The sequence below is a fragment of the Ranitomeya variabilis genome, chromosome 1 (assembly GCF_051348905.1).
Source record: "Ranitomeya variabilis isolate aRanVar5 chromosome 1, aRanVar5.hap1, whole genome shotgun sequence".
Lineage (NCBI taxonomy): Eukaryota > Metazoa > Chordata > Amphibia > Anura > Dendrobatidae > Ranitomeya > Ranitomeya variabilis.
Window position 1 is genome coordinate 1,136,629,434 of NC_135232.1, and position 11,581 is coordinate 1,136,641,014.

The window sequence follows — 11,581 nt, forward strand, 5'->3', positions numbered from 1 at the left end:
CTAACGGTAAAACCTGGTGTCAGATTACTTAAGGCTGAAAGCCCTGTCAATCCGGCTAGTGCCTGCCCGGTGTATGTGACGCCTCCAGGCATTGACGCGCGCTCAGAACTTATTTTTCCTCTCCACAGTCTCCTTGTTTAATTACGTTGAAACGGAGAATCTGTTTGTGATGGCGCCGTTCGGGTCCATGTCCATGGGGGCCATCGCCAGCTCCATGGGCTTAGGCTTCATCCTGTCCATGTTGTTCTTCATAGAGCAGAACATTGTGGCGTCTCTCACCAACGCTCCTGAGAACAGGTAAGAAAGTTATTACCTTTGTTGGTCCTGGCCGTAGACTTAAAGCAGCGGCAATGCAACAGCTATTGGTTCCCGTAAAAATGTTTGGCCAATTCCCGGTTGAGCCCAATGACGCACATTTATCCCGCACTCCTGTAAAGGCTTGTACCCATCTTGATATTATGGATAGATCTTGTAAAAACGAGCACTTTTGCAATTTGCGGCATATTAAAATTTGCATCCGTTCTTGAGATATGAACATTACTTTTTTGTATATAGCATGTTGCCTAGGAGACCGACCACCGCTGCTGTCTGTCATGTAAACATGCTGAAGCCGACTGATATTAGGAGGTAATGGCACGCTCCGGCGATCCTGGCCGGCTTCAGTGCAGCGCTTACAAGCTCAATAGTAAAGCGCCTGTAAACGCTGCTCATGTTCTGCTTTTTTGCAGCGGTGGTCTGTCTCCAAGGAAAAAAAACTATAAACGAAAAATAAAGCTGTAAATATCTCAAGAATGGCTGAAAATGTTAATAAGCGGTAAATTGTGAAAGTGCGGGTTTTTACAAACTGAATCCAAAAACAGCCGTTCATCACTATGGGAATAACCCTTTAAGTTCTGAATCTTCTGCTTTTACTTTATATTTTTTTTAGTTTTTGATGTTATTTTGGTGTAGGATAAGTCGCCCTCCCCCATCATCAAGTGCAGTGTTTGCCGATCTGGACATCATCTCTCCATAATTATATTAATCTGGCCGCGAACTGATGAGTCACATTACAGACCTTACTAGATCCATCAGTTTCATGTCATAGACTGGGGTATAGTTTTCTTTGTTTTTCTTATTCTGTTTCTCTGGCTTTGGACTTATCTGTTGCTGCCCCTGAAACTCCCGTTAGACCTTTCCATGCCCCCTGTACTTTCTGCCTCCTTCCTCCCACCGCATGTAATTTTTATCTTTCTGTTACCTGTATGGCGCAGCTCCATCTGTACTATTTTATTAAGTATCACAGCTTGTAAGCGCTTTTTGCAGCCAGACAAGAGTCTTTCGGTTCTTGTTTGAGGGATTTTCCTCCGTTCTTATTGGAGAATTCTTCCAGTTCTGTGAGATTCCTGGGCTGTCTTGCATCCTCTGCTGTTTTGAGGTCTAGCCACAGATTTTCAATGATGTTCAGGTCAGGGGACTGTGAGGGCCATTGTAAAACCTTCAGCTTGCGCTTTTTGAGGTCATCTATTGTGCATTGTGACGTGTGTCTAGGATCATTATCCATGTGTAGCAGCCATCCTCTTCCTCTTTCCACCTTCAGATTTCTTACAGATGGTGTTATATTTGCATCAAGAATTTGTTGAAATTTAATTGAATCCATTCTTCCCTCTACCCATGAAATGTTCCGCGGGCCACTGGCCACAACAGAACCCCAAAGCATGATTGATCCTCCCCCATGCTTATTGGTTAGTGAAATGTTCTTTTCCTGAAATTCCGTGCCCTTTTTTCGTCCCCGACACATACCTTTGATCTTTGTGGCCATAGAGTTCTATTTTAACCCCATTAGTCCACAGGACTTGTTTCCAAAATGCATCAGGCTTGTTTAGATGTTCTTTTGCATACTTCTGACGCTGAATTTATGGTGAGGACGCAGGAGGGGTTTTCTTCTGATGACTCTTCCAGGAGGCCATATTTGTTAATTTGTCTCTGAACAGTAGAACAATATACCAGAACTCCAGGGTCTGCTAAATCTAAATCTTTCTGAACATCTTTTGCAGTCGAGCAGGAGTTCTGATTTGCCTGTTTAGCAATTCTACGAGCAGCTTTTACTGAGATTTTGCTTGGTCTTTCAGACCTTATCTTGACCTCCACTGTTTCTTGTAACAGCTATCTTTTAATTACATTTTGAAATGAGGAAAGAGCAATTTGAAAACACTTTGCTATCTTCTTATAGCCTTCTCCTGCCTTGTGGTCCTCCACCATTTTTAGAGTGCTCGGCAGCTGCTTAGAAGTTCCCATGGCTGCTGTTTTTTGGCACAAGGTTAGAGGAGGCTGGGTTTTTATAGAGCTGGGAAATTTGCATCACCTGGCCTTTCCTAACGATGGTGAACAAACCGTAACCCTAAAGGTACCTTCACACGAAGCGACGCTGCAGCGATAGCGACAACGATGCCGATCGCTGCAGCGTCGCTGTTTGGTCACTGGAGAGCTGTCACACAGACACCTCTCCAGCGACCAACGATGCCGAGGTCCCCGGGTAACCAGGGTAAACATCGGGTTACTAAGTGCAGGGCCGCGCTTAGTAACCCGATGTTTACCCTGGTTACCAGCGTAAAAGTAAAAAAAACAAACAGTACATGCTCACCTGCGCGTCCCCCAGCGTCTGCTTCCTGACAGTGACTGAGCTCCGGCCCTAACAGCAGAGCGGTGACGTCACCGCTGTGCTTTCACTTTCACTTTAGGGCCGGCGCTCAGTAAGTGTCAGGAAGCAGACGCTGGGGGACGCGCAGGTGAGTATGTACTGTTTGTTTTTTTTACTTTTACGCTGGTAACCAGGGTAAACATCGGGTTACTAAGCGCGGCCCTGCGCTTGGTAACCCGATGTTTACCCTGGTTACCAGTGTAAAACATTGCTGGCATCGTTGCTTTTGCTTTCAAACACAACGATACACAGCGATCGGACGACCAAATAAAGTTCTGGACTTTATTCAGCGACCAGCGACATCACAGCAGGATCCTGATTGCTGCTGCGTGTCAAACGAAACGATATCGCTAGCCAGGACGCTGCAACGTCACGGATCGCTAGCGATGTCATTTCGTGTGAAGGTACCTTAACAGTCTGACCAAGGTTTCAGACCTTAATTAAACTTATCTGAACACACATCTCCAAGGGTGCACAAACTTTTGCATCGACCCATTTTCCTTTTTTGTATTTTTTTTTAAATAGAAAAATTTACTTTTTTATCTTTTGCCTAAAATAGAAAGGAAATGTGTCATCTGTAACTTTTGGCCTTTTAGATAATTTCATGTTGCTTAACTGTTCACAGTAACAGTAAGTTTGACCAGGGGTGTACAAACTTTTACATGTCACTGTATGTAAGACGCATGTACAGAGGTATGGGAGTTTATTAATACTAAATTAAACCTACACACAACAATAATACATTAAAATTGAACTCCTAAAGAAATAAACATAAAATACATTGAAAAAAAGTAACAAAAGACGTGAAAACCACATAAAGGATATAAGAAAACACAAGCAGCCTAAAAAACACACAGGACATGAAAAACATACAAAGGACAAAAATCGAAAAGGACATAGACTTGACGGAAGGGACTGAACATCCCCGCAGGATCCCCTACAGTGACAGGAGAGAATGCACCAAAAAGATGTCATCGCAGAAATGTGAAAATAAATGTAATACCACCACACACACACACACACACACACACACACACACACACACACACACACACACACACACACACACACACACACACACACACACACTACTGCCGACACACATGCCGCCACACACACACACTCACTACTGCCGACACACATGCCGCCACACACACACACACACTCACTACTGCCGACACACGTGCCGCCACACACGTGCCGCCACACACGTGCCGCCACACACGTGCCGCCACACACGTGCCGCCACACACGTGCCGCCACACACGTGCCGCCACACACGTGCCGCCACACACGTGCCGCCACACACGTGCCGCCACACACGTGCCGCCACACACGTGCCCACACACACACACACACACACACACACACACACACACACACACTCACTACTGCCGACACACATGCCGCCACACACACACACACACACACACTAATGTGTGTCTGGCTCATTGTGCGGTTTTGTTTTCCAGGCTGGTGAAGGGTACGGCGTATCACTGGGATCTCCTCCTCATTGCCCTCATTAATATCGGACTCTCCACGTACGGATTACCCTGGATCCACGCTGCCTTCCCACACTCCCCAATGCACGTGCGAGCGCTGGCCTACGTGGAGGAGAGGGTGGAGCACGGCCACATCTATGAGACGTGAGTACCCGGCCTTCACACTGTGTGCGAGCTGCTGCTCTGTGTTATCAGCCACGTGATGCCAGGCATCATACAGTGATGAGCGCGGTCCTAACTGGTCATCAGTTTCATTATGGACCCCCAGTACAAATCCAATGCACGCAGCAAGCCCCTCATCAGGCCGCAGTGTGCATCACAACCACAGGTCATAAACCTCTCCTGACAGTGTAGCATAATTTTTTATTTTTCTTAAATTTTATTCTTTTCACAGAGTTTTTCACGGTATTTTATTCTAAGAGGAAAGGAAAGGTAGGCAACTGATCCACTTCATTACAGGAAAGGATAATAATAAAAAACATATTTAGGGCTCCAACATCCTATTTAAAATCACAAAACGCGACGCTTTTATCATCATGTTGATCCTAGGAATAAAATACTATTCTTTATACAGTCGGATGGACGTTTTTTGGCTGATACAGGTTACCGAACCCCCTGCAATTGATGCAATTTATACCAATAGATGCAATATATACCACACTGACTACCTGCAGTCACCACTAGGAGGAGCTCACTACATACAGATAATACAGCCACCACTAGGAGGAGCTCACTACATACAGATAATACAGCCACCACTAGGAGGAGCTCACTACATACAGATAATACAGCCACCACTAGGGGGAACTCACTACATAGATTATACATCAACCACTAGGGGGAGCTCACTACATACAGATAATACAGCCACCACTAGGAGGAGCTCACTACATACAGATAATACAGCCACCACTAGGAGGAGCTCACTACATACAGATAATACAGCCACCACTAGGGGGAACTCACTACATAGATTATACATCAACCACTAGGGGGAGCTCACTACATACAGATAATACAGCCACCACTAGGAGGAGCTCACTACATACAGATAATACAGCCACCACTAGGGGGAACTCACTACATAGATTATACATCAACCACTAGGGGGAGCTCACTACGTACAGATTATTATATAGCCATCACTAGGGGGAGCTCACTACATACAGATTATACAGCCATCACTAGGGGGAGCTCACTACATACAGATTATACAGCCACCACTAGGGGGAGCTCACTACATACAGATTATACAGCCACCAATAGTGGGAGCTCACTACATACAGATTATACAGCCATCACTAGAGGGAGCTCACTACATACAGATTATACAGTCACCACTAGGGGGAGCTCACTACATACAGATTATACAGCCACCACTAGGGGGAGCTCACTGCATACAGATTATACAGCCACCACTAGAGGAAGCTCACTACATACAGATTATACAGCCACCACTAGGTGAAGCTCACTACATACAGATTATACATCCACCACTAGAGGGAGCTCACTACATACAGATTATACATCCACCACTAGAGGGAGCTCACTACATACAGATTATGCAGTCACCACTAGGGGGAGCTCACTACATACAGATTATACAGCCACCACTAGGAGGAGCTCACTACATACAGATTATACAGTCTCCACTAGGTGAAGCTCACTACATACAGATTATACATCCACCACTAGGGGGAGCTCACTACATACAGATTATTATACAGCCACCACTAGGGGGAGCTCACTACATACAGATTATACAGCCACCACTAGGAGGAGCTCACTACATACAGATTATACAGCCACCACTAGGGGAGCTCACTACATACAGATTATATAGCCCTAGGGGGAACTCACTACATACAGATTATACAGCCACCAATAGTGGGAGCTCACTACATACAGATTATGCAGTCACCACTAGGAGGAGCTCACTATATACAGATCATACAGCCACCACTAGGGGGAGCTCACTACATACAGATTATTATATAGCCATCACTAGGGGGAGCTCACTACATACAGATTATTATATAGCCATCACTAGGGGGAGCTCACTACATACAGATTATGCAGTCACCACTAGGAGGAGCTCACTACATACAGATCATACAGCCACCACTAGGGGGAGCTCACTACATACAGATTATTATATAGCCATCACTAGGGGGAGTTCACTACATACAGATTATTATATAGCCATCACTAGGGGGAGCTCACTACATACAGATTATGCAGTCACCACTAGGAGGAGCTCACTACATACAGATCATACAGCCACCACTAGGGGGAGCTCACTACATACAGATTATTATATAGCCATCACTAGGGGGAGCTCACTACATACAGATTATGCAGTCACCACTAGGAGGAGCTCACTACATACAGATCATACAGTCACCACTAGAGGGAACTCACTACATAGATTATACATCAACCACTAGGGGGAGCTCACTACATACAGATTATTATATAGCCATCACTAGGGGGAGCTCACTACATACAGATTATACAGCCACCACTAGAAGGAGCTCACTACATACAGATTATACAGCCACCACTAGGGGGAGCTCACTACATACAGATAATACAGCCACCACTAGGGGGAGCTCACTGCATACAGATTATACATCCACCATTGGGGGTAACGGTCACCATGACAATGGATGTTTAAAGTAAAACACAAAACAATAAAAATATAATTAGGCAAAATGTTTTTTTGCATTTTTTGGCAATCTCCAGCCGTGATCAGACGTGACCCGTTTGTCCCCGTGTGTTTCTCAGGATCGTCTGTGTGAAGGAGACGCGTCTGACGTCGCTGGTCGCCAACCTCCTGGTGGGCCTCTCCATCTTCCTCCTGCCGCTCCCGCTACAGTGGATCCCCCAGCCCGTCCTGTACGGCCTCTTCCTGTACATCGCCCTGACCTCCATTGACGGCAGCCAGCTCTTTGAGCGGGTGGCTCTGCTGTTGAAAGAGCAGGTAGGTCGACAGCGGTGTCCGGAGGGTGCGCAGGATGTACCGCAGGTAGAGCAGCACTTAGTGTTTCCCCTGGATGTGCACTCGTTGTGTGTATCAGTGACCCGCGGACCACATCAAAGACCCCATTGTGTGATGGCGGGACCCTCAATCTATATCACAGCGTGCGCTTCCTGCCTGGGTCACAGGATCCGACCTCATCCGATGGCAAACAATGGCTGAAAAGCAGAAAATGTCATAAATCATGTGGCGGCTCCATCCGCCTGTATACAGCGCAGAATTACAGGGGCCTATACGTACAGATATGGGACGTACGTAGACAGGGTGTATACAGGAGGGAGATATGGAGCACTGCTGCGGTGTGACTGTATGTTGTGTGTTCCCCCCCACAGACGGCGTACCCCCCAACCCATTACATCAGGAGAGTCCCCCAGAGGAAGATCCACTACTTCACGGGGCTCCAGGTCCTGCAGCTCCTCATCCTGTGCGGATTCGGCATGTCCCCGCTCACCTACATGAAGATGATCTTCCCTCTCATTATGATATTAATGATACCGATCAGGTGAGTCTGAGCAAATCTAGTCAGTGGTCAGAAGAGCTGACACTGTACAGGAGAGCGGACCCTGCACATAAGAGCTGACACTCTACAGGAGAGAGGAGCCTGCACAGAAGAGCTTACACTCTACAGGAGAGAGGACCCTGCACATAAGAGCTGACACTGTACAGGAGAGAGGAGCCTGCACATAAGAGCTGACACTCCTACAGGAGAGAAGACCCTGCACATAAGAGCTGACACTGTACAGGAGAGAGGACCCTGCACATAAGAGCTGACACTGTACAGGAGAGAGGACCCTGCACATAAGAGCTGACACTGTACAGGAGAGAGGACCCTGCACATAAGAGCTTACACTCTACAGGAGAGAGGACCCTGCACATAAGAGCTGACACTCTACAGGAGAGGGGATCCTGCACATAAGAGCTGACAATCTACAGGAGAGAGAGGACCCCACTGACCATAAGAGCTTACACTCTACAGGAGAGAGAAGCCTGCACATAAGAGCTGACACTGTACAGGAGAGAAAACCTGCACATAAGAGCTTACACTCTACAGGAGAGAGGACCCCGCTGACCATAAGAGCTTACACTCTACAGGAGAGAGGACCCTGCACATAAGAGCTGACACTGTACAGGAGAGGGGATCCTGCACATAAGAGCTGACAATCTACAGGAGAGAGGATCCTGCACATAAGAGCTGACAATCTACAGGAGAGAGAGGACCCCACTAACCATAAGAGCTTACACTCTACAGGAGAGAAAGGATCCCACTGACCATAAGAGCTTACACTCTACAGGAGAGAGAGGACCCCACTGACCTTAAGAGCTTACACTCTACAGGAGAGAGAGAAGACCCCACTGACCATAAGAGGTTACACTCTACAGGAGAGAGGACCCTCCACATAAGAGCTTACACTCTACAGGAGAGAGGACCCTCCACATAAGAGCCGACACTGTACAGGAGAGGGGATCCTGCACACAAGAGCTGACACTCTGCAGGAGAGAGGACCCCGCTGACCATAAGAGCTTACACTCTACAGGAGAGAGAGGACCCCGCTGACCATAAGAGCTTACACTCTACAGGAGAGAGAGGACCCCGCTGACCATAAGAGCTTACACTCTACAGGAGAGAGAGGACCCCACTGACCTTAAGAGTTTACACTCTACAGGAGAGAGGAGCCTGCACATAAGAGCTGACACTGTACAGGAGAGAAAACCTGCACATAAGAGCTTACACTCTACAGGAGAGAGGACCCCGCTGACCATAAGAGCTTACACTCTACAGGAGAGAGGATCCTGCACATAAGAGCTGACACTCTACAGGAGAGAGAGGACCCCACTGATCATAAGAGCTTACACTCTACAGGATAGAGAGGACCCCACTGACCATAAGAGCTTACACTCTACAGGAGAGAGAGGACCCCACTGACCATAAGAGCTTACACTCTACAGGAGAGAAAGAGAGGATCTCACTGACCATAAGAGCTGACACTCTACAGGAGAGAGAGAGGACCCCACTGACCATAAGAGCTTACACTCTACAGGAGAGAGGATCCTGCACATAAGAGCTTACACTGTACAGGAGAGAGAGGATCCTGCACATAAGAGCTTACACTCTACAGGAGAGAGAGGACCCCACTGACCATAAGAGCTTACACTCTACAGAAGAGAGAGAGGACCCCACTGACCATAAGAGCTTACACTCTACAGGAGAGAGAGGACCCCACTGACCATAAGAGCTTACACTCTACAGGAGAGAGAGGACCCCACTGACCATAAGAGCTTACACTCTACAGGAGAGAGAGGACCCCACTGACCATAAGATCTTACACTCTACAGGAGAGAGAGGATCCCACTGACCATAAGAGCTTACACTCTGCAGGAGAGAGAGGACCCCACTGACCATAAGAGCTTACACTCTACAGGAGAGAGAGGACCCTGCTGACCATAAGATCTTACACTCTACAGGATAGAGAGGACCCCACTGACCATAAGAGCTTACACTCTACAGGAGAGAGAGGACCCCGCTGACCATAAGAGCTTACACTCTACAGGAGAGAGAGAGGACCCCGCTGACCATAAGAGCTTACACTCTACAGGAGAGAGAGGACCCCGCTGACCATAAGAGCTTACACTCTACAGGAGAGAGAGGACCCCGCTGACCATAAGAGCTTACACTCTACAGGAGAGAGAGGACCCCACTGACCATAAGAGCTTACACTCTACAGGAGAGAGAGGACCCCGCTGACCATAAGAGCTTACACTCTACAGGAGAGAGAGGACCCCGCTGACCATAAGAGCTTACACTCTACAGGAGAGAGAGGACCCCGCTGACCATAAGAGCTTACACTCTACAGGAGAGAGAGGACCCCGCTGACCATAAGAGCTTACATTGTACAGGAGAGAGAGGACCCCACTGACCATAAGAGCTTACACTCTACAGGAGAGAGAGGACCCCACTGACCATAAGAGCTTACACTCTACAGGAGAGAGAGGACCCCGCTGACCATAAGAGCTTACATTGTACAGGAGAGAGAGGACCCCACTGACCATAAGAGCTTACATTGTACAGGAGAGAGGACCCTGCACATAAGAGCTGACACTCTACAGGAGAGAGGACCCTGCTTATGTCCTTCTATATTCTGGTTCACCTAAAAGTAAAAAATAAGTACTCCCCATAATCACTAACCCTGGATAACTCTCAATTGCTGAGTTGGCAGAACAAGGTTTTGCTCGGCTGAAAGTCAGATTGTCCACATTTGGTCAGACGTCTCCATCGCTGAGGCTTCCTAGTACGGGTGGTCTTTGCATGCGACTCCTTGTAGCTTGTCCTCCTTTCCTTTCCTCTTCCTCCTCCATTTCTTTGTGTTCTTTTCCTTAATCCCTTTTTGTCTCTGTCTTCTGACCATGTGTAAGAGTCCGATCTCCTCGTAGAAGCCTTCACCTGCCGCTGAGACTCCTTCCTTTCTTCCTTAGATACAACCTACTGCCCAAGATCGTCGAATCCAAATACCTGGACGCCATGGATGCCGAACATTAGAACGACCCTCGACAAACGGGTTCACGCTCTTCTTCAACGACGGAGGAATTGTAGGGGTTAATATTTTTCAGGGGAGGGGTGTTCAGACTTTATTTTCATCGTTGCAACTTTTCTTTTTGGATTTTGTACAATGACGATCGACCAAAGTGGAGCCTGACAGGGACGCGGAGGCTGATGACCGTGAACGGGAATACCCCAAAGATGCTCTGCTGTGTCGGGGCCGCGCTCTGCTGTGTCGGGGGCTGCACTCCACTCTCCCCTCTGATTTTGTTGATTTGTTTTTGGGTGTTTTTTTTTGTTGTTTTTTTTAACACATTTTCTGTATCCAACGAACCAAATGTGTATTTTTTGAAGACTTTTCCGGGATTGTGAACGGGCCAAAAAAAAAAAAAAAAAATCTCCCCGACTTTATATATTTTTCTCTTGCAATACTTTTTAAAGTGAATTTTTTTTGGCTCGGCACCACCAGCGGTTTGGGGACATGACTCTGGGAATTTGAGGTCTGGGTCTCCTCTTTTTTTTTTTTTTTTTCTTTTTTTCAGGTTGAGAAATAATGGACTTTATAACTTTCGTGGCAGTGGCAATGTCTACAGAGCAACCAAAAGTGTGTGTGTATGTGTGTGTATATATATATATATATATATATATATATATATATATATATATATATATATATATATATATATATATATATATATATATATATATATATATATATATATATATATATATATATATATATATTATTTTTCTTTTTGTAGCGGTTTCTAGACCCACCCCAGAATGTAAGCTAATTTTTACATATTTTGGACTTTATATATAAT

At 46.5% G+C, this 11,581-nt stretch overlaps 1 protein-coding gene across 10 annotated transcripts in view; it reads left to right on the top strand.

Annotated features, from left to right (window-relative positions):
* SLC4A11 (solute carrier family 4 member 11) overlaps nt 1-11,197 on the top strand; it is a 285,187-nt gene extending 273,990 nt beyond the window's left edge. For all 10 annotated transcript variants that reach the window (XM_077280313.1, XM_077280311.1, XM_077280316.1 and 7 more), the window contains 5 exons: nt 129-297; nt 4,153-4,326; nt 6,970-7,165; nt 7,555-7,724; nt 10,694-11,197. In XM_077280313.1, the coding sequence (XP_077136428.1) occupies nt 129-297; nt 4,153-4,326; nt 6,970-7,165; nt 7,555-7,724; nt 10,694-10,757 (773 nt within the window). In that variant the 3' untranslated portion in view covers nt 10,758-11,197. The remainder of the gene's footprint in view (nt 1-128; nt 298-4,152; nt 4,327-6,969; nt 7,166-7,554; nt 7,725-10,693) is intronic.
* The last annotated feature ends 384 nt before the right edge of the window (nt 11,198-11,581 follow it).